Here is a 23,937-nt window from a genome sequence, read left to right as displayed (position 1 = left end):
AGGCTGCTCTTGAACTCCTGGAGTCATGTGATCCACCCGCCTCAGCTTCCCAAAGTGCTGAGATCACAGGTGCCTAGAGAGCCTGTGCTGAGAGCCACTGTGCCCAGCCCAGAGGTGTTCTTTTCATTTAAACAGACATTGATATCTCAAATTTTTTGACCTTATTTATTTAGTTTTTGAAACAGTCTCGCTCTGTTGCCCCGGCTGGAGTGCAGTGGCGTGATCTTGGCTCACTGCAACCTCCGCCTCCCGGGTGCACGTGATTCTTGTGCCTCAGCCTGCAGAGTAGCTGGGACTACCGGTGCACACCACCATGCCCAGCTAACTTTTGTATTTTTAGTAGAGACGGGGTTTCGTCATTTTTGTCAGGCTGGTCTCGAACTCCTGACCTCAGGTGACCCGCCCACCTTGGCCTCTCAAAGTGTTGGAATTACAGGCGTGAGCCGCTGTGCCCAGCCTCAAATTTTTAAACATATTTTAATTAAATATACTTTGTTATTTGAAGAATAAAATTATCAGTATTTGGAGAAAAAACAGTGAAACTCAGGCCTCTTAGGACATTTTATAAGCAAAGGTAGTTTTTTTTTTTTTTTTTTTTTTTTGAGACGGAGTCTCACTCTGTCGCCCAGGCTGGAGTGCAGTGGCGTGATCTCGGCTCACTGCAAGCTCCGCCTCCCGGGTTTGAGCGATTTTCCTGCCTTAGCCTCCTGAGTAGCTGGGATTACAGGCATGTGCCACCACACCCGGCACATTTTTCTATTTTTAGTAGAGACGGGGTTTCACCATATTGGTTAGGCTGGTCTTGAACTCCTGACCTCATGATCCTCCCGCCTCGGCCTCCCAAAGTGCTGGGATTACAGGTGTGAGCCACCACACCTGGCCACATTTATTTTTTTAAAATGCTGAACTCTCTTTTTATGTGTTTTTAAATTCACTTTTTTGTTTTTGTTTTTGAGACAAAGTCTTGCTCTGTCACCCAGGCTGGAGTGCAATGGCATGATCTCACCTCACTGCAACCTCTACCTCCCAGGTTCAAGCAATTCTCCCACCTCAGACTCTGGAATAGCTGGGTCTACAGGCGCACTCCACCACTCTCGGCTCATTTTTTGTGTTTTTAGTGGAGACAAGGTTTCACCATGTTGGGCCAGCTGGTCTTGAACTCCTGACCCCAAATGATCTGCCTGCCTTGGCCTCTGTTTTTTAACATACAGTAATATTTACTCTTTTTCATGTAGTTTTACAAGTTTTGTCAGATGTCAAGTTGCATAACTACCAACACAATGAAGATACAGAACAATTTCATCACTCAATAAGTTCCCTCAACTTTCCCTCTGTCATCAACCCTTGTCTCATTCTCAGCCCCTGGCAAACACTAATATGTTGTTTTTCTATAATGTTACTTTTTCTTGGATGTCATCTTACACTTATTTTTCAAAGTTTGGCATCTTTGCTGTTAAATATGAATGGGAAAAGTTAGTTTGTTTTCATCACTGAAACATAAAATAATCACAGATGGTGGAAAACTTTGAATATGCTTTTTTTGACTTTTATTATTTTTAAGAGATATATAATTATATATTTGGTGTGTATTTCAGTACGTGTGTACAATGTATAATGATCAGCTCAGGATAATTAGCACATTTGAATGTACATTTCTAATAATTATTATCAAGTCTCTCTTTATATGTGCATTTTAAGAAGATAGGTAAAATAGCAGTTTTTATAAGTATACTTGTGATATTCTCTGGCTATTGTGTCCATAGTTCTGTTATGTCCTGGCCTTGGAGAAAGGTGCATTTTTGTCTCTAGGACGTTTATGTAGTCTTCAACTAATAGATATTTTTCCTATATTAGGCCAGTTTATAAAACTTTAGTATTCTAGTCTTAATGAAAAAAATTAATGTCTTGACAAATTAAGTAGAGATGTCATAAATCTGAAATACAAGAATTAAAAGGATATTAGCTTTGCAAAAAGACCTTACTTTATCCTGACTTAAAGGAAGTATAAGAAAACCCAAGTTAAAGAAAGGAGAGTTTCTTGGTTTATAAATTTTGTCCCTAACAGTGGGTGCCACATATGATATACCATGATTAGAGAGTGATATGCATCTGTTTTGTTTTAAAATCAGAATTAGTGTAGACTGCAACTTGATTTGTTATACTGACTTGCTGCTAAAATCTAGTGATGTTTTGTTATGACATAATAAAATTAATTTGCCACTAGCCTTCATTTTCCTTTTCTTTCTTTCTTTTTTTTTTTTTTTTTTGAGAATTTTTACTCTGTTGCTCAGGCTGGAATGCAATGGTGTGTGATCTTGGGTCACTGCAGCCTCCACTTCCTGGGTTCAAGTGATTCTCCTGCCTCAGCCTCCCAAGTACCTGGGGTTATAGGCGCCTGCCACCACGTCTGGCTAATTTTTGTATTTTTAGTAGAGACGGGGTTTCACCATGTTGGCCAGGCTGGTCTTGAACTCCTGACCTCAAGTGATCCTCCTGCCTCGGCCTTCCAAAGTGCTAGGATTACAGGCATGAGCCACTGTGTTCATTTTATTTTTCATTGCACAATTTTGATATTTTAAATGTAATTTTGTGATAATTATAGGTACACAAACTTATGTGTTAAGATCATCAGGTTTTGTATAAAGTTAAAATTAATTTATACACACTTTTGATTTAAAAAAACCAGTTAATATTAAGGAATTACTTGCCTTTTACCTGGAAAAGAAATATTATATGAAAAAAACATATAATGTAGCACTTTTACCTGCCACGCACTCTTTGATAGTTGCTACTTCACTGTACACTTTTTGTCTGTTCTTACTGGCTTATTGCATGGAAATGAGATGATCTACTTGGCTTTTTAAATTTGCTGAAATTGTTTTGTGTTGCTATGATTTTTTTCTTGATTTTGTAGAAAATTATGCATATTTCTACATTGTACGTGATTTTCTACATGTTTGCCAATTCATGTTAACTATATGCTTTAGGCAAAGACAAGAAAGGAAGCTGCAATCTCTCTCGTGTGGACAGCACAACCTGCCTTTTCCCGGTGGAAGAAAAAGCAGTGGAGTATTACTTTGCTTCTGATGCAAGGTGAGCTTAGTTGATTCAAAGACATTTTTAGTAAAACTTCTCATTCTACAGAAAACCAAGAAGTCATTGTGTGTTAGTCTAATTGTGCTCTATAAGAGAACTTTTTTAATTAAAGAAATATAGGTGACCATTTTGGAGATGGGGCTATAAGGACACTTTTTCTGTCATTTCAAAGAGTGTAGGTCAATTTACCAAGAACACATATACTCCTTGAGACTTTTTCCAGTGTATTTATTTTAGAACTCTTACATTTTTTTCCTTCTTATTTCAGGAGCCTTATCTAGGTTTTGAAGGGAGGAGATTCTAGATTGAAGAGTAAAATGGCTTAGTTAGTATCCCAATTGTTATAGCATAGTTGCTAAACTATTGTAGTTTTAGTGTACTGTAGATACTCATATTTTACATTTGGAATTAATTTGCAGCATAATCACTTTTATAAAGGGATAGTAGTAGACTAAGACATTCTGAGAGAAAATGCGGGGGGATGTTTAAATGCATTTATAAATGAAGTAGTAATGAGGATAAAATAAAATCACCCAAATTGCAAACAAGTATTTGAGTCATTCACTATACGTGAAAATAACAGAATATAATAAAAATGAGAAAATAATGCCATTTAGGACATCAGGGAATGTATTATCTCAGCGGGAAAACAAGCTTTACTCTAATATTTTTACAGATGTGTAAGGTGTGTAGTCAGGGCTAAGATGTGTAAGATTACACAGTTGACAGTTACAGCTTAAATACACTGGAATTACAGAAACATATCAGCCTTTTCTCATTCATGTATACATTCATATTGAACACTCTGAGTGAAGGCATATGCTAGCCTCAGGAGATAATGGTGAGTAAAAATAAAAATATTACTTGTCCTTAGGAGCTCTTCCTTAGTGAGGAGGCAAATTTTAAACAGTGATCACACAAGTGTAGGATTCCAACTGTGACAAGAGCTGCAGAATTATAGTAACAGGGTGATTTACCCTTGGTGGGTAAATTTCTTTAAGGAAATGATGTTTGAACCGAGAGTTAAGGAGAGATTAGGAGTTAATTAGGTTAAGAGGTAGAAGGACGAACATTCATTTTTTGCAAATGGCTCAGCCTGTGAGAGTTTAGGATGGCTATGAGTGTGGCTGGAAATAGAGAGAGTGAGAGGAAGCTTGGTGGAAGATGAAGCTGGAGAAGGAGGTATAGGGGTTACGGTAAGGCACTTTGTTGTCTTTCTTTTTTTTTTTTTTTTGAGACAGAGTCTCGCTCTGCCACCCAGGCTGGAGTGTAGTGGCAGGATCTCAGCTTACTGCAAGCTCCGCCTCCCGGGTTTACGCCATTCTCCTGCCTCAGCCTTCCGAGTAGCTGGGACTACAGGCGCCCGCCAGGCTAGTTTTTTGTATTTTTTAGTAGAGGCGGGGTTTCACCGTGTCAGCCAGGATGGTCTCGATCTCCTGACCTCATGATCTGCCTGTCTCGGCCACTTTGTTGTCTTTCTAAGAGCCAAAGGGAAGCTGTCAAATGGTTTGTTGAGTGAAGGAGAAATCTTCATTAGAGTTGTTGCCTTTGATATCAGTTTTGGCAGAAATGGAGAATGGATGGAGAGAGATCAGAGACAAAGTGGGTGGACTAATTGGGAGATTCCTGCAGTAGTCCAGCCAAGGAACTGATGGGAGCTTGAATTTGTCTGGTGGTGGATATAGAAGCTTTGAGAGTATTTGGAAGTTAAAATTTCAGGACTTGGTAATGGATAGAATGAGGAGGAAACAACCATGCTTTCTGATCTAATCTATTTGGTTTAGGTTACTATGCAGAGATCCTTTTATTTTTTGTTCACAGTGACCACCTTCCCCATACTTTCCTGTAGGGGATGGCATTAGTAACCAGAAAATTCTCCGAGATACTGCAGAGTGATAGAGTTTATATTGAAATTTGGTTCTTGTATCCAAATGATAGTTTCATTTATAGAAATGATCCTTGGTTATTGATTGTAATATCTCCTTGAAAATGTTATAGTGCTGTCATAGAATACACCAATCGCGTCATCTTTCTAGAAGATGATGATGTTGCAGCAGTAGTGGATGGACGTCTTTCTATCCATCGAATTAAACGAACTGCAGGAGATCACCCCGGACGAGCTGTGCAAACACTCCAGATGGAACTCCAGCAGATCATGAAGGGTAAAAGTTTTTGTCATGTTATAGCTTGCTGTCCTTAATGGAAGGAATATATTCTACTTCTTTTCCTAGCATATTGAATCTAATAATGAATGGTGAGTGGAATCTTCCACATGATTAGTCAAAGGACAACCCTAGGAAAAGGGATGATTCTTTAGAGAAATTATCTGCTGTTTTTACAGTCATCTTCAAACTAATTAATGATTTGTTTCTAACATTATGAAAAAGAGATTATTAACACTTGATACTTTAAAGATACTTTATAAACATAAATATAGTTCATGTTCTGTTCCTTTTTATTCTCTTTGTGCTTTAGTTTTCTTATATATAACATGAGGATAATAGAGCCTACCTCATTAAGGTTGTTTTGAGGATTAAGAAGCTACTATATGGCTGGGTGCAGTGGCTCACACCTGTAATCTTAGCACTTTGGGAGGCCGAGGCGGGCGGATCACCTGAGATGGGGAGTTCGAGACCAGTCTGGCCTTGTCAACGTGGAGAAACCCCAACTCTACTAAAAAATACAAAATTAGCCGGGTGTGGTGGCACATGCCTGTAATCCCAGCTACTCGAGAGGCTGAGGCAGGAGAATGGCTGAAACCCCAGAGGCGGAGGTTTCAGTGAGCCGAGATTGCGCCATTGTGGTCCAACCTGGGCAACAAGGGTGAAACTCTGTCTCAAAAAAAAAGAAGCTACTATATATAAAGTCCTTAAAATAGTGTCTGACACACTTAGTCGTATGTAATATTTGCTTCTGTTAAGTATTATAATTATTATGATTTGGATTATTTTACTGATGGGATTGTGGTAGGAATAGAAACTAACATTGGCCAGGCACAGGGGCTCATGCCTGTAATCTTAACTCTTAGGGAGGCCAAGGTAGGAGGATCACTTGAGCTCAGGAGTTTGAGACCAGCCTGGGCAACATAATGAGACCCTATCTCTACTAAAAATTAAAAAAAAAAAAAGGTCGGGTGCAGTGGCTCATACCTGTAATCCTAGTACTTTGGGAGGCCGAAGCAGACAGATTGCCTGAGCTCAGGAGTTCAAGACCAGCTTCAGCAACATAACAAAACCCTGTTTCAACTAAAAATACAAAAAAAATTATGGTCGTGGTGACATGTACCTGTAGTCCCAGCAACTGGAGAGCCTGAGGTGGGAGAATCGCTTGAACCTGGGAGGCAGAGGTTGCAGTGAGGTGAGATTGTGCCACTGCACTCCAGCCTGAGCGACAGAGCGAGACTCTGTCTCAAACAAAACAAAACAAAACAAAACCATGAGCCGGGCATGGTAGTGTGTGCCTGTAGTCCCAGCTACTGAGGTGGCTGAGGTGTGAGGATTACTTGAGTCCGGGAGATTGAGGCTACAGTGAGCGGTGATCTTGCCACTTCACTTCAGTCTGGGTGACAGAGTGAGACCCTGTCTCAAAAAAAAAGTAAAAATAAGAAATAACATTTATTGCATGACTCTACATATATGTCAGATTTCTTGCTTTATTAATCCATACTGCAATCCATACTGTGAAGTAACTGGTCTCTTATTTTATGGATTAATAATTTCCCCAGTTTAGATAGTAACGGATAGAACCGCAGTTTGAATGTAGGTTACACTCCAAAACTTAAAGCTTGTCTCATTTAACCTGATGCAGTGGCTCACGCCTGTAATCGCAGCACTTTGGGAGGCCGAGGTGGGCGGATCATGAGGTCAGGAGTTCAAGACCAGCCTGGTCAGTATGGTGAAACCCTGTCTCTACTAAAAATACAAAAAATCAGCCTGCCGTAATGGCGTGTGCCTGCAGTCCCAGTTACTCAGGAGGCTGAGGCAGGGGAATCGCTTGAATCCAGGAAGCAGAGATTGCAGTGAGCCTAGATTGCGCCACTCCACTTCAGCCTGGGTGACAGAGTGAGACTCCGTCTCAAAAAAAAAAGGCTTGTCTCTTTCACTTGTTTTAACTGCACTTTTCAAGTATGAAGTTAATTAAAAGTGACTTGTACTCTTATTTTTTTCCACATAGAGTAAAATATATTCACCCAATCTTTTAGGCAGTCATGTATAAATAAACTTTCTCTATTGCATGACCTTTTGTTATATTTTATTTACCAAGTTTTTATTAAAAGTGGGGGACTTTTAGTTGTTTACAAATTCTTTTTTTATTCTTTGATTTGTTTTTGTTCTAATTATGTGGTTTCTCTTACTGTAGGCAACTTCAGTTCATTTATGCAGAAGGAAATATTTGAGCAGCCAGAGTCTGTCGTGAACACAATGAGAGGAAGAGTCAACTTTGATGACTATACTGGTAGTTACATATGAATTATTTTATTATTTCAGTGTCTCTTGTAGGAGGTGCCATTAACAACCTGAAAGTTCATTGCCCTTAATAGCCTTGTAGAACAGCTACAGCTGTCAGCCGTCAGTGGAGCCCAGCCATCTTGGAAAAAGTTCTTTAGTGTATTATTCTACCTATATGAGATATCTAGAATAGTCAGATTCACAGAAACAGAAAGTAGATTAATGGTTACCAGGGGCTGTGGGAGGGGAAATGGGGAGTTATTATTTAAAGGGTACAGAGTTTCAGTTGTGGGATGATGAAATTACAGAGATGGATTGTAGTGATGGTTGCACAATAATGTGAATGTGCTTAATGCCACTGAATTGTACATTTAAAAATAGTTAAAACGGTAAATTTTATGTATAGATCACCCATTGTGTACCAGGGACTGTCCTAGGTACTGTGAATTCTAAGAAGAATGAGACCTGGTCTCGTTGCTGGGCAGCTTACATGTATCTGCCTAGCCTAGGTTTCCTTTCTGAGTGTACAAGTAAGTAAAAGTGTGAACTTCCCCAGAGGTCTTTCAGGTATTTGCCTGATGCCTTTGGATATCCTGTACCCTCCTGCATTTTTAAGGTAAAGGTGAGAGTACGACACTGTTTTTTGTTTGTTTGTTTGTTTTTTTTTTTAGGACGGAGTTTCGCTATTGTTGCCCAGGCTGGAGTGCAGTGGTGCCATCTCGGCTTACCACAGCTGTCGCCTCCTGGGTTCAAGCGATTCTCCTGCCCTAGCCTCCCGAGTAGCTGGGATTACAGGCATCTACCACCAGAGGAATTGTATCTGCCCCTGTAGACAGAGAGGATTGTTGAAGATGGTTGAGCTGGAGGAACTGGGAGAACAGCAGTAAATTCTTTTATGGTGCTTATGGAAATGAGGCCAGGGAAAAGATTTATAAGGGAAGAAAATGAGAAAATGAGACAAACTTTGGGAAGTTCATGGTTTTAAAAAGTGCTTTTGGCTGGGTACAGTGGCTCATACCTGTAATCCCAGCACTTTGGGCACCCAAAGCAGGAGGATTGCTTGAGCTCAGGAGTTCTAGACCAGCCTGACCTCGTTTTTACTAAAAATTTTTTTAAAAATTAGATGGGTGTGGTGGTGGGTGCCTGTAGCCCTGGCTACTGAAGAGCCTGAGGTGGGAGGATTGCTTGAGCCCTGTAGATCGAGGCTGCAGTGAGCTCTGACTCCAGCACTGCACTGCAGCCTGGTTGAAAGACCTGTCTCAAAAATAAATAAATAAATAAATAGTACTTATATCTGTATTATGTACATAAAAGTTCTGTAATAAAACAGGATAGCTGTCATCTTTTTTGTTGTTAGGATGAGGAGATTGAGGCTTTAGTTTGCCAAAGGTCACGTTGTTAGTCGTTTATTGAACCAAACTAGTTCCCATGTATACATTGTTCTAAGTGCTCTCCATCCCCTCCCCTGTCCATCAGGCATTCTTTCTTTTGCCTGTAGTGATGGCCTACCTCATCTCAACAGGGATCAGGCTTTTCTCAAAAGCATCAAATTTAGAGCTTTGGGCAGCTCCTTTCAGAACTATCCCAACTCTCCTTAGCCACCAGAAATTTCTAGGACTAATATTAAGGAAACACTGTGGCCAGCTAACCTCACTGGCTTACATCCATGTCATTCTTTGTCATCATCTGCAGTACAGGTCTTTCTGGTAGTTGATCTGCCTTTTTTTTTTTTTCTTTGCTTTTATGTTGAGTCTTTGCCTTTGCATCACCCTAATCCAGCCCTTTACTGTTGTTTCCTTTCTTCCCAGACATTTGTAATTAATGCCAAGGTCTGTGGAAAACACTGTAGGCAGAGGTACGCAAACAGGCTTGGTCTAGTGCAGGAACAGCAAGAAAAGGCCAGTCTGGCTGGTGTGGCCTGAGTGAGAGGGGATGTGCTAGGATATTAGGTCAGAGTAAGCGGGAGACAGGTCGTATGGGACTTGAAGGCCAAAGTAAGTAGTTCGGATTTGATTATAAATTATTTGGGAAGCTAGTGACACTTTTTATTTTGTTTGGTTTTGTTTCCTACTTGCTAATTTTTTAAAATAGAGAAACATACCTTCTTTCATTATTGAAATTCAAAAAGGAGAACATATAATTATTCAAAAGATAAAAAGTAAAACACGTACCTTGGTTTTCTAGTATAACTAACTAAGATAAAAAAGAAGATGAGCTGGCTGGGCGCGGTGGCTGACACCTGTAATCCCAGCACTTTGGGAGGCCAAGGTAGGGGGATCACGAGGTCAGGAGTCCGAGACCAGCCTACCCAACATGGTGAAACCCTCTCTACTAAAAATAGAAAAAAATTAGCCGGGCATGGTGGCTCGGGCCTGTAATCCCAGCTACTAAGGAGGCAGAGGCTGGAGAATCACTTGAACTTGGGAGGCGGAGGTTGCAGTGAGCCGATACTGCACCACTGCACTCCAGCCTGGGCTACAGAGCAAGACTCTGTCTCAAAAAAAAAAAAAAAAAAGAAGCTGGGGAGTTGAAGAGAGCAGGGGCAGAGTAGACAGACTGAAAATGGTTCAGAGAGAGCAGCAGGATGAGGCCCACGAGGAGGTACCTGTCATTCTCCTCAGCGAGATTTGGAACTGTTTGAGTCCAGAAGCTCTCAGTGCCTTGACCACTGTATTTACTTGGTGGGTGCTTAGGGAATTTTAGTTGAGCAGTTGAATGAATGTTGAATGGGAATTTCTCACAGGTAGAAAACTAGCCTGTGTGGAAGGATTTCTGGACAAGACACATGGAGAACAACATATAAATAGCTATAGAAACTGAAAACGAAAAAGAGGGCAGACTTCGTTGGAGGGTCTTTATGTTTTTAAAGGATCACTGTAAAAGATCCTTCTGGTAGCATATGGAGAGCAGACTCCAGGAGGTGGAGAACAGAAGAGAGAACTGGAGAATATTGCTGTTGTCCAGGGAGAGATGTTAGGTTTGAAGATAAAATGTGGAGGGATTGGAACAATCAAGCATTTTGACTGAAGCATTAGGGGAATGGGGATGGCAAAGACTGAGAGAGAGTGGATTTATGTTACTCTACAGAGCACCTTTCTGGGCACCAGAGGGGAAATAAACGTAACTGAGATAATGTTTTACCCAGACAGGTTTATTGAGACATGATTAGATATAATAAAATTCACCATTCCTAGTGTATAACTCTTAAGTTTGACAAACCTTTGCGACATAGTCATAATCATAACCTCTACAAAGTCAAGATGTAGAACAGTTCTGTCACTCCGAAAATTTCCTTGCACCCTGTTGTTGTCAACCCCTCCTATAGCTCCAGCCCTCAACATCTAATGGTCTGTTTTCTGTGTCCCTCTACTTTTGCCTTTAAGATAACTTTCAAAGAGAAGAATGTAAAAATGACTAAGGTAGAATGTAATAAATACTGTAATTGTGTGGGGATGTAGAGAGGTGAGTAAGGTCAGTTACAAGTTTGGGGGGCCAGTTAAGTTGTGACTTATTTAATTTACTTTTCAAAATTACAGAGAACTATGCTTTCCAAGAGGAATATTAATTGTTTAAAACAGCCGTATTCTTTATCAGATTGGCAGTGGATACTCATAAAATGCGATTGCCTAGTTCACATGGTTCTTTGCTGAATAATTATATACACAAACTTTTATTTCAGTGAATTTGGGTGGTTTGAAGGATCACATAAAGGAGATCCAGAGATGCCGGCGTTTGATTCTTATTGCTTGTGGCACAAGTTACCATGCTGGTGTAGCTGTAAGTGCTTTTTAAAATTTTAATTATGTTGAATATTAGAGAATATCTATAGACCAAGTAGTAGCTCTAATAACGTACTATGTAAAACTATCTTTTGTTAATGTGTTATCTTTTCACTTTTGTGATAAAAACAGAAGGTAAGGGGAGAAATTTACCAGCTGCTTGGAATTATTTATCAGTGGAAGATCTGTAGAAAAGGTCCCTAGATATACAGATAGACCTTCTGCAACAGACTTCATGAAAGGCCAAGACGGGAAAAGTTTTCTGTGCTGTCCTAGACTTGTAGCCTAGGGAGCTTGCCTACATGTATAAGAGCAGTCATTGGGTTTTGCTTAGCGTTATTCACTTGCCCTAGACAGATGTCCTGTATCATGTGTGAACCTCAATGCAGTTTTACTTTGTGGGCACGTTACTGCAAAGAAAGGTAGTCTGCCTTTTTTTTTTAATTCAGATTTTATTCTTTAAATTGTTCTTTTAGAAGCTGAAATTCAGTATCAAAAACATGTATTGTCAGTGCAGAAGCATAGGTATATGAGGGTCTTTTATTCTAATAAAAGACCAGTATTTCCACATATAGTTTCCTTAGAGAGAGAGAGTTTACGTGCTGTTGATGTCAACTCTTATAAACAGAAGACCTTTACATTCAATTTCTGCTTTTAGGATTGATTTCCAAAGTTCATGACATAATTTTTTTATTTGCTGAGTCATAAATATTTATTAGGAGCCATTTATTTAAACAGTGAGTGAAACTATCTGGTCACTTACCCTTGCATCTCAACAAGCTTTGCTCTTTTCAAAGATTGCACCGTATACCTCCTCCTCTCCTCCCCCAAAATTATATGGTCCTAAACAGAAAGTCTATGTAATATTGAAGGGTAGAGGTCTGAAAAAGTGATTGTTTTGTCCGGGTGCAGTGGCTCACACCTATGATCCCAGTGCTTTGGGAGGGCAAAATGGGAGGATCACTTGACACCAGGAGTTTGAGCCTGGGCAACATAGCGAGACCCTGTCTCTACCAAAAAAAAAAAAAAAATGACCGGGGTGTGGTGGCAACTCCCTGTACTCCTAGCTACTTGGGAGGCTGAGGCAGGAGGATCACTTGAGTCGAGAAGGTGAGGCTGTGAGCCTAGATTGCACTGCTGCACTCCAACCTGGGGGACAAAACCAGGCCCTGTCTCAAAAAAACAAAAAAGTATTTTGAACATGGGAAGAAGAAAGAGGTAAACACGTTAGTGGTGGCTTAGATCTATTACTGAATGAGCCCTCTATTCAGAAATAGCAAATTTAATTAAATGCTTCATCTAATGCTAAGATAATTTTGGGGCAGCAATTATATGCTCTGTTAGCATTCTCTAAGATTTTTTGTTGTTTTGTGGATACCAAGACTACTATAGTTAACAAACATTAGAAATCCCCCTGTGGTTTATCAGACAAAATAGTACCATTTATTTTATCCTGTTTTATATTTTTGTTGTTGTTTCATGACACATTTGCATGTTTTTTTTTTTAGTATCTCTCTATGTCCTGAATAATAACTGACTACACTCTAATCATTCTTAACCCATTTATGCCAGAGGTTGCAAAATTTGTTTGTGAAGAATCAGACTTTGGCGATGACCTTGAGCAGTAGGATATAAATAACTCCCACAAGCTTAGCGTTCCAATGATGGAACACTAGGCATAAATGATTTAACTATAGCCTACTTAGTATGCTTTTCAAAATTTTAATTTTCTCTAGGTTTTGTAGTTGCATTCAGTGGAATTTATAGCATTAAGTTACTCTATTGTGATGGAAATATGTCATTTTGTGTATTTATAAAAAATTGTTTGCAGCTGGGTGCCGTGTCGTGTGCCTATAGTTCCAGCTACTCGGAAGCTGAGGCAGGAGGATCACTTGAGACCAGGAATTCGAGGCCACAGTGCCCTATAATTATGCCTCTGAATAGCTACTACACTCCAGCCTGAGCAACAAACCAAGACCCCATCTTTAGCCAAAAAAAAAAACAGTTGCCCCAACTAAAAGAGTAAATTATTAATTAGCACAGATAAGTCTTGAGATTACTTTTTTGGGGTTTATTACTTTTAAATATCTGGTAAGCCTCTAGATTTCTTTCTTTCTCTCTTCTTTCCCCATCTTTTTATTTTGAAGAATATCATTCCAATGTAACATTTATATTATAAACTGGGTGAAAAGGTTTGGTTTACATTTATTTGTAGGAAAACATTTAGCATTTTAGTGTCAGTAACTTAATAATGTATAATAAATAAAATATATTAATGGAAAAGAATAATAAAAGGAGCATTTTATCTTCAATGACTTTCTTTACATGATGTTGTAATATTGTTAAAAAATGCCAAATCAAAGATAATATTTTGGGGGGAACTAAATAAAACGATTCTGCTCAAATTTGTGGGCAAGTGCAAGTTAAAGGGCTATGAAATAATGGCACCTTTAAGTTCTTTATTGCTGAGAAGGAGGAAAGCTGAGATGGGTGAGAGATGGGCAGGACCACTTGCGTGAAGAGGCTGGTGAAAGGCTGTCAGGATAGGTGAGCTCCAGAGTTAGAATTAAAGCAACACTAAATGTATACATTGGTTGAGCTTAAAGTTTTTGCCGCCTAAAAGTTAATTTTTCTGTTGTTTTTGATTTTCTGATGTTTAGTGTAAAAATAATTAGAATGGAAATTTACTGAAATGAAGGTTAAGCTACCTTTTGCACAGAGGCATACTGCTCCCTACTTCATTCCCTCTGCCCCATCCCACAAAGGTTGAAAATAGCCTTCTTAAACAAGATTTCTAAAATATATTGACTTCTTTCGGGAAATGGTCCTATTTATGAATACATTGTATTTTTAAAGTGTTAAATTTTTCTCTCTGTATTTGTACATCTGTTATCTGATTTGAAAACCCTCACTGACATGGGTATTACATGAATTTTCATTTTAAAGATTAGGAATTGGGTAGTTAGAGATAACATACAAGCTGACTCAGAACCATGCCCTTTCCACTTCTCAAAATGTTTTATATGTATGGGTATGTTTCTTTATACGAATGTACGTGGCCAGTGGCGGTGGCTGACGCCTGTAATCCCAGCAGTTTGGGAGGCCGAGGTGGGCAGATCATGAGGTCAGGAGATCGAGACCATCCTGGCCAACATGGTGAAAACCCCATCTCTACTAAGCTGGGTGTGGTGGCGTACGCCTGTAGTCCCAGCTACTCAGGAGGCTGAGGCAGGAGAATTGCTTGAACGCAGGAGGCTGAGGTTGCAGTGAGCTGAGACTCCGTCTCAAAAAAAAAAAAAGAATGTATACATAGTTGTTTAAAGAGACTGATAGTAAAATGTTAGCTGTGCTTATCTCAAGTGGTAGGATTTTGATTTTTTTTAAAAAATATTTTAATCTAGGTTGTTTTTATTTTCTAACATGTCATTTTTGTAATCAGAAAAAGCAAAAACTATACATTGAATCCAAAGAAGTCCAATGAAAGAGTATTTGAAGGAAAGTTCTGTGACCAAGTCATCTTTTCTCTGCAGACACGTCAAGTTCTTGAGGAGCTGACTGAGTTGCCTGTGATGGTGGAACTAGCAAGTGACTTCCTGGACAGAAACACACCAGTCTTTAGAGATGATGTTTGCTTTTTCCTTAGTCAATCAGGTGTGTTAATTTTAAAGACTTAAAGGGAAGGAAAGTGATTCTTTCTCATAATTCTAGCATATCTTGGCAAAAGCTGATATTTAAAGATAAACTGGCATTGCAGATGACTTGATGAACACAGATTTGTTTTAATATTACATAATTCTTTATGAATTAGTAAAAATGAATACCTTTTATGTTCAAAGAGCTGGATTTTCAGTGACAGAAGGAAGAGAGATCCTGACAAGCCCATATTACTTAAAGTTTTATAAATTTATTGAATGGATGTTTTTGTATTTTGTTTAAAACAAGTAATATTGTTGAAAGTGTGGTCAATTTGTTTTTGCTGCTAAGAAACAGCATATGCTAAAACTGTTCTGTATGTGTTATGCTTGTCCTACTTTTTACACAGGTGAGACAGCAGATACCTTGATGGGTCTTCGGTACTGTAAGGAGAGAGGAGCTTTAACTGTGGGGATCACAAACACAGTTGGCAGCTCTATATCACGGGAGACAGATTGTGGAGTTCACATTAATGCTGGTCCTGAGGTTGGTGTGGCCAGTACAAAGGTAAATTCTTGACTCATTTCTCTGATGATTATTTAATCATAGTGTCAGTGAAGCAGACTAGTCTATAGACTATGCTGTATCTTATTTTTTTAGCAGTTACAGAACTCACACATTTTACTAATCATTGTAAATACTGTAGGACTTAAGGGTCAGTTAGATAAAAGACTTGTCATTCTCTCCCTCCTCCTAATCTTAGAGTTTAAAAGGGACTTATATATATAAAATGTAAGTCCATTTTGAAAAGGTCTCTGCTGGCTACGCTTGTCTATCACTTACTGCCCTCCTGCTAGGCACAGTAGGATACATAACAAGTATATAACATCCTCCTCTTTTATGAAGTATAGTCTGGAATTCAAAAAGTAACAAATTAGAAACATCCACTTGAACCATTTTTGGAATTTTTATTTATCTATTTATGGTTTCTAATAAATAAAGTAAAAATGTACATACTACCTCTGAAAATTTGTAAGGAGGAATACACCTTTGGTATACAATTTGGCAAGTTCCGGGCACGGTGGCTCACGCCTGTAATCCCAGCACTTTGGGAGGCTGAGCTGGGCAGATCACTTGAGCTCAGGAGTTCAAGACCAGCCTGGCCAACATGGTGAATCCCCGTCTCTACTAAAAATACAAAAATTAGCCAGATGTGGTAGTACGCGCCTGTAATCCCAGCATACCCGGGAGGCTGAGGCAGGATGAAATCACTTGAACCTGGGAGGTGGAGGTTGCAGTGAGCTGAGATCATGCCACTGTACTGCAGCCTGGGTGACAGAGCGAGAGTCCATCTAAAAAAAAAAAAAAAAAAAAAAATTTTAAATTTGGCAATTAAAAAAATTTTTTAATGAGTATCGTATGACAGTATCTGTTTCTCTTTAGATATTGCTCTGGGGAGGTTTAAAGGTGCTGTCTTGTTTTTTGAAGGCCTAGTAAGACTACTTTGCTCTTTGGAATTGGAATATGCATAAATTTAGGAGGCTAATAAAAATAGGAAATCTTAGAAAGTTGTATAAATACAAGAGATGTTATCCTTCCACAGGTGTTTTTTGGGGTTTTAGGTTTGTTTGTTATTTAGAGACAGGGTCTTGTTTTGTCACCCAGGCTGGGGCTGGAGTGCAGTGACAGGAATCATAGCTCCCCGCAGCCTCAAATTCATGGGCTCAAGTGATCTCTGCCTCAGCCTCCTGAGTGGCTGGAACTACAGATGTACCACCATGTGTGGCTAGTTTTTTTTTTTTTTTTTTTTTTTAAAACCGGGTCTTGCTATGTTGCCCAATGTGTTACTTTTTACGATTTCACATTTTTGTTTTCTCAGTATTTTTCTGCTTAAGTTTGATATTTCTTGCTGATTATCTAATAAGATGTTGGGGTATTGGTGGATTTGAGTTTAATTAAAGAATTGTGGAAGACAATGTTAATGTGTGCATAACTGCATTTGAGTTTTTCCCTCAAAGATTCTCATAGAGAATTTTTAGTAGAAAGTTTGTGATTCTTACATAAAAATTCTTTTTTTTTCCTTTTTTTTTTTTTTTGGAGACAGAGTCTCACTCTGTTGGCTAGGCTGGAGTGCAGTGGTGCGATCTCAGCTCACTGCAACCCCCACCTCCTAGGTTCAAGCGATTCTCCTGCCTCAGCCTCCCAGGTAGCTGGGATTATAGGCACCTGCCACTACGCCTGGCTAATTTTTGTATTTTAAGTAGAGATGGGGTTTCACTGTGTTGGCCAGGCTTGTCTCGAACTCCTGACCTCAAGTGCTCTGCCTACCTCGACCTCCCAAAGTGCTGGAATTACAGGCATGAGCCACTGTACCTGGCCCTTTTTTTTCTTTGAAACAGAGTCTCTCCTCTCTGTCATCCAGGGCAGATAGAGTGCAGTGGTGCAATCATGGCTTACTGCAGCCTGGGCCTTCCCAGGCTCAGGCAATCCTCCCACCTCAGCCTCCTGAGTAGCTGGAACTACAGGTACAGGCCACCACCCATGCCTGGCTAATTTTTGTATTTTTCTGTAGAGACGGAATTTTACCATGTTGCCCAGGCCAGTCTCTAACTGTTGGGTTCAAATGATCTGCCTGCCTTCTCCTCCCAAAGTGCTGGTGTTATAGGCATAAAAACTCTTGAGTGAGATTTTTATTTCATGGGTATTTTGATATTGCTAACACTGTAATTTACAGAGTGCTGAAACTTGAATTTTCTCCATATGGTAATTAAAATGTGTTACATGTTTGTACTTGGGTTTCCATCCTGTTGCTGAATAAATGACCAGCCACCTTTAGTAGCACTTAACGATTTGATTAGGGGATTGGAATCCCAGAGCCTGTTTGTTTATAACAGATGTGAAACAAGGGCTACAACGTGGTGTATGTGGGATATGGGATTGTTTGATTGGATGGATGCCATTGACTTAATCTTTTCTGGAATTGTGAGCTACCAGGGGAAATATATATATTTTATATTTCTCATTCCTTTGTTTATGAGACACCTGTTATCCTGGCACTTTGGGTGGCTGAAGTGGGAGGATCACTTGAGGCCAAGAGTTCAAGACCAGCCTGGGCAACATAGTGAGACCTCATCTCTATAAAAAATTCAAAAATTAGCAGGGCATAGTGGTGCATGCCTGTAGTCCCAGCTATTCAGGAGGCTGAGGCAGGAGGATCCCTTGAGCCCAGGAGTTTGAGGCTGCAGTGAGCCATGAGCACACTACTACACTCTAGCTTGGATGACAGAGTGAGACCCTATCTTAAAAAATAGTAATAATACATTAGCATTGGTATACCCACCATCTAGCTTCTACCATAGCATATTCACCAATTTTAAGTGTACAGTTTTAGTGAATTCATTTGGCTGTGCAACTGTTATCACAATCCAGTTTTAGAAGATGATCACCTGAAATATTCCTTTGTGTTTCTTTATAGTCAGTCCTCACGCCTACCCTCCAGCCTCATACTCAGGAACTACTGTTTTCTCTTGCTGTATTGTGGCATTTTCCAGAAAATTCTTGTAAATGGAGTTGTATAACATGTCTTGTATGTCTAGCTTCTTTCTTTTAGCCCGAAGTTTGTTTTTTAAATAAAACCGGTTAAATTTAGCAGTGAGGTATTGTATACCAACTTTACTAACGCTAATGTTAATGAGTTCTGATGACCCTCTGCTGTTGGACCAGCTGAGCCTGAAGTTTTTGAGATTTGTTCGTGTTGTTATTTGTGTCAGTCGTTCTTTCTTTCTGCAAGTGTTTTTTTAAAATATCTTTTTATTTTAAAATAACTATATAGGAAGTTGCAAAGATAGTATGGAGAAGTCTTATGTACTTTTCACCCATTACCCCCAGTGGTTACCACATGTAATAAGAAAAATTAGCGTTTTTTTAGTACAGACTTTAATTTTTTTCAAAAATGACTCTTAAAAACTTTAGTAAGTATGGCAATTTAGTATTACTTTCATTTTTCTTGGGTTCTAAAGTAATTTTATTCAACTGTCTTAGACATTTTGGGCTTAGTTACTTACAATAAGTTTTGGGTTATTTAGTCACAGACCATTCCAGATGGCAAATAAAAGTTTTTATGTTAATGGATGTTGAAAGAAGTTGATTATTATTACTATGATTATTATTATTATTTTGAGATGGAGTTTTGCTCTTGTTGCCCAGACTGGAGTGCAGTGGTGTGATCTCTGCTCACTGTAACTTCTGCCCTCCGGTTTCAAGCGATTCTCCTGCCTCAGCCTCTTGAGTAGCTGGGATTACAGGTACCCGCCACCACACCCAGCTAATTTTTGTATTTTTAGTAGAGACTTGGGTGTCACCATGTTGGCCAGTCTGGTCTCAAACTCCTGACCTCATGATCCACCCACCTTGGCCTCCCAAAGTGCTGGGATTACAGGCGTGAGCCACCGCGCCTGGCCAAATAGTTGATTGTTGATCCTAATTCCTGGGCCCAGTGATGGAGCTAGTAGAAGAATTCTGTGATTATAAATTCTCAACTTTGCCTGAAAAGCTGTCAGGATTAGAGGGATCTTACTGAGTTTCTCATAGTGTCAGACCATAGATAATTTGATACCTCTGGAGGAATTGATGGGTATAAATGGTAGGTTCAGCAGTTTTTATATGTTATTGCAGGTGTTTAGAATTTCACCAAAGTGCTGACTTTTGTTGATTAAAAAAAATAAAAATGTAACTTTGTTTTTGGCTGACAAAAAGAAAAACCAAGTTTAACATTTCCGAGTCAGGATTTTCTTGGTAAACTCTTTGAAACCTCAGTAGATTCTAAATGTAGGGTATAGCTTATTTTTCCTCATAATTGGTTTCCTGGTATGTATTGATGAAATTAAAAATATGAAATTGAAATTAGAAATTAAACTGTAATAGCAATGCAATGGAAAAACATGGATTAAAGTTGCTCTGTTTAATATTTGTACTTAAAAACTAGTGTTCAGATGGTTTCAGTTCAAACAAATAAACACTAGTTTGTAGAATAACATTTTTAGTTATGGGCTACAGGAACTGGAATACTCATTATCTGATCAGTTTGGATTGGAAACAGTTTAAGTATCCCAGGTGTCCAAGATACCTCTGACCTGGTAGTATATTTTGTGATTAGTTGATTTATTGAAAAGTAAACCACAGTAGGAAGAAGTAGACTGGAAGAGACTGGAATTTAGAATATAGATGTGCTCATTAGTCTTGGAGGTGGAGGACTTCAAATTCACTTTAGTGTTATGGGAAAAGATTCGAATCTGCTGGTAAAATATAATAGGTGTACAGGGAGGCAGTTGTGGAGGACCATGTGAGCAGCTGGAGGCTGGGAAGTCCAGCAAGAGGAAATAGGGAGTCTCATTTAACTATTGGGATGATAGGGAGTTACCAGACTGTGATTTTATTATAGAGGGAGTCTCATTATCCACATCATGCCAGGAAATCACTAATGGACTAATCCCTTATCAAGAGAAGAGTAATGGAAATTCAGCATATAATCCATGTGCATGTGCGCGCGCACACACACACACACACACACACACACACACACCCCTTAGAATAAATTTCCTAAAGCTAAAATTAAAACACTGTAACTGATAACAGCACAATAACCTACTGTTTTAATAAAAGAGATGTAAGTAAAAGCCTCAAATATCTGAAACATAAAAATGTTTTTCTTAATAACTATTGGATTAAAAAAAAATCAGAACTACCATTAAGAAAAACTTACTAGAGGCCGGGCGTGGTGGCTCACGCTTGTAATCCCAGCACTTTGGGAGGCCAAGGTGGACGGATCACTTGAGGACAGGAGTTCAAGACCAGCCTGGCCAACATAGTGAAACCCTGTCTCTACTAAAAAAATACAAGAAAATTAGCTGGGCATCATGGTGGGTGCCTGTGATCCCAGCTACTTGGGATGGCTGAGGCAGGAGAATCACTTGAACCCAAGAGACTGAGGTTGCAGTGAACCAAGATCACACCATTGCAATCCAGCCTGGGCAATAAGAGCACAACTGTGTCCCCCCACCTGCCCACAAAAAAAGACTTACTAGAAAAAAGTAAACAATGAATAATAGAGGTAAAAATTTAGAGTGTGTGGCCAAAGTGATAAATAGAGGTAAATTGCATTAAATTCCTAGCACAAATTGAAGAAAATACTATATTTTTAAATGGAAAGATTGTTTTGTAAAGAAATGACATATCTCAGGATAGTGTTCCTTCAACTTGCACTAAAATTAATTTCAAACAGACTAAAAAAATAAAAAGGAACAATGAAAACAACAGAGGTAAGAACATTTAATAATACTTAGCTTATGTTAGGATATGGAAGGATTATCTGAGTCTCAAAATTATGTCAACACCGATATAAAAGGTCAGTCCATGATGAGAAAAAATATTTGAGACGTAACAATAACTACCTTCTTAAAACCAATTTGAAAAAAACTCAAGTTGAAAAACAGGTGAAGAACAACAAAGTCATTGTCAAAAGAGAAAATATAAATGGTCAACAAACATGAAAAAAGAGCTTAGTTTTAGGATTCAAGATAGGTATGTTAAAATAGTAGTAAAGGTTCATTGTCCAGCAGTCAAAATGGTAAAAATTTACTAAAGAGATAACTCTCAATATTTCACAGTACTTGACAAACCAGGCGCATCTCACATTCACATAAAGTTAGTAAGAATGAAAATAGTCTTGCCAGTAGGATTGTGAGTTTTAAAATATGTACAATTCTGTATCCTAAGAAAATAATTGTCTTTTAGTTCAAGCTGTCATCAGTAAAATTTATAGTACATTTTGAGCCTGTATATCCAGGTATTATACAGAACTGAATGTGTTACATTTGTCTCATTTAATTGTCATGATAATCTTATAAGTGTCAGGTGCATTTAACAGATGGGGTATCTGAGGCCTAAAGAGATGAAAACTTACCAAGGTTATAATATAACTTGACAGTTCAGTTTTGGGAATACACTTGTACTATTATTTACGAGTGAAAACAAGTTATAAAATTGTACCTGCTGATAATTTTCTTAACTGTGTAAAGAAAAAGAAAAACAGTAAAAACTTTAAGGCAATATTCACAAGTGTTAATAGCATATTATTAATGTAATTATTTATATTAACAGATGAGATTAAAGATTATTATTTGTTTACTTTTCTACAATTGTACTTTCTTTCCTTTTTTTTTTTTTTAATGCCAAACTTAAAAAATAAAACTGGGAGTGAGGGACAGCCAATAGGCAAAGGTGAGAATCAAAAAGCAATTAAAAAAAAAAAAAATCCAACAATACCAGTGCAAGTACTCCAAGGAGAGTTTATCAAGCACTTGCGTTTTGACTTACACCAAAAACTAAATTTGGTTAGGCACATGCTGATTTACTCATCTTTTCCTTCCTTTCTTAGGGATATTAGGAATTTTATAAGCATTCAGTGAATTTATAAGGTGTTTGGCTTTTGTATCTAAGAAATAAAGGTTAAATCATTTGTTCAAAATTCAGAAAAGGAGAATAGTGATTTCCTAAGTACTGATTCAGTTCACTGTTACTAAGGTAGTTATATTTATTTATTTATTTCATTTTTGTTTTTTGGAGACAGGGCCTCCCTCTGTCCCAGGCTGCAATGCCGTGGTGCGATCCTGGCTCACTGCAACCTCTGCCTCCTGGGCTCAAGTGATCCTCCTGAGTAGCTGGGACCACAGGTGTGCACCACCACACCCAGCTAATTTTTTAATTTTTTTTAGAGACAGGGTTTTGCTACGTTGCCCAGGCTGGTCTTGAACTCCTAAGCTCAAGCGATCCACCCACCCAACCTTCCAAAGTGCTAAGATTATAGGCGTGAGCCACTGTGCTTGGCCCTAACGTAGTTTTAAAAGATAGAGAATGTATACCATAAAACCAAAGGGAATTTTATTTTCAGCTTTTTAAAATTAAAAGTTCTAAATTCTTAAGATGCGGCTGCAACTAATTGTCTTGCTTTTTTGTGATGTTTCAGGCTTATACCAGCCAGTTTGTATCCCTTGTGATGTTCGCCCTTATGATGTGTGATGATCGGATCTCCATGCAAGAAAGACGCAAAGAGATCATGCTTGGATTGAAACGGCTGCCTGGTACAAAGATACTCATATGTTATACTTTTGTTGTCCTAAGGGAGTGGGTAATAGATAAAATTCTCTTCTTATCCTTGAAGCAAGTCAATAAGATCTTTCTACTTTTGCTCCGATGTATTAAAAAAAACCCATACTGATTGATAGCACAGAGGAATAGAAACAGTGGTCTTTTGTTGGTTGCTACCAATGTATTGTTATTTTATTTGTTTGGTTTACTGTCCTTTTTTGCTAATATTACTTCTTAGATTTGATTAAGGAAGTACTGAGCATGGATGATGAAATTCAGAAACTAGCAACAGAACTTTATCATCAGAAGTCAGTTCTGATAATGGGACGAGGCTATCATTATGCTACTTGTCTTGAAGGGGCACTGGTAAGTTTTCTCAGTTCTAATTAATATCAGTCCATTGACCTGCAGACCTGACACATAGTCATACTTTTACATTAAATGAATGAAATAGGTAGAACTTTTAAAAGTGCTTCTATATTTATGCATTGTGGTCTGTTTACTTTGAGAAAGTGCAACAGAGAACTCTATTCAGAAGTGAAAATCAAAAAGAGTACATTTTAGCATGATAAACTTGGATTTAGCAAGTAACTTGGGTTAATTTGTTCAGATATGAATAAAGATTAAATTCTCTAGATAAGAAATTTAATTGAGGTCAGGCTGGGCACAGTGGCTCACGTCTATAATCCCAGCACTTTGGGAGGACATGGCAGGTAGATCACTTGAAGTCAGAAGTTTGAGACCAGCCTGGCCAACATGGTGAAACCCCATCTCTAGTAATAATACAAAAACATTAGCTGGATGTGGTAGCACATGCCTGTAATCCCAGCTACTTG

General features: G+C 38.6%; 1 protein-coding gene across 5 annotated transcripts in view; it reads left to right on the top strand.

Annotated features, from left to right (window-relative positions):
• Positions 1 to 23,937, top strand: part of GFPT1 (glutamine--fructose-6-phosphate transaminase 1) — a 64,371-nt gene that overhangs the window by 35,843 nt on the left and 4,591 nt on the right. For all 5 annotated transcript variants that reach the window (XM_009184351.3, XM_003908759.4, XM_009184353.2 and 2 more), the window contains 8 exons: positions 2,988 to 3,093; positions 5,095 to 5,258; positions 7,456 to 7,551; positions 11,224 to 11,321; positions 14,854 to 14,974; positions 15,366 to 15,523; positions 22,980 to 23,094; positions 23,340 to 23,467. In XM_009184351.3, the coding sequence (XP_009182615.1) occupies positions 2,988 to 3,093; positions 5,095 to 5,258; positions 7,456 to 7,551; positions 11,224 to 11,321; positions 14,854 to 14,974; positions 15,366 to 15,523; positions 22,980 to 23,094; positions 23,340 to 23,467 (986 nt within the window). The remainder of the gene's footprint in view (positions 1 to 2,987; positions 3,094 to 5,094; positions 5,259 to 7,455; positions 7,552 to 11,223; positions 11,322 to 14,853; positions 14,975 to 15,365; positions 15,524 to 22,979; positions 23,095 to 23,339; positions 23,468 to 23,937) is intronic.

The sequence above is a fragment of the Papio anubis genome, chromosome 14, assembly GCF_008728515.1.
Source record: "Papio anubis isolate 15944 chromosome 14, Panubis1.0, whole genome shotgun sequence".
Lineage (NCBI taxonomy): Eukaryota > Metazoa > Chordata > Mammalia > Primates > Cercopithecidae > Papio > Papio anubis.
The sequence above is the reverse complement of the archived record's forward strand: the minus strand, read 5'-3'. Positions and strand labels throughout refer to the sequence as shown.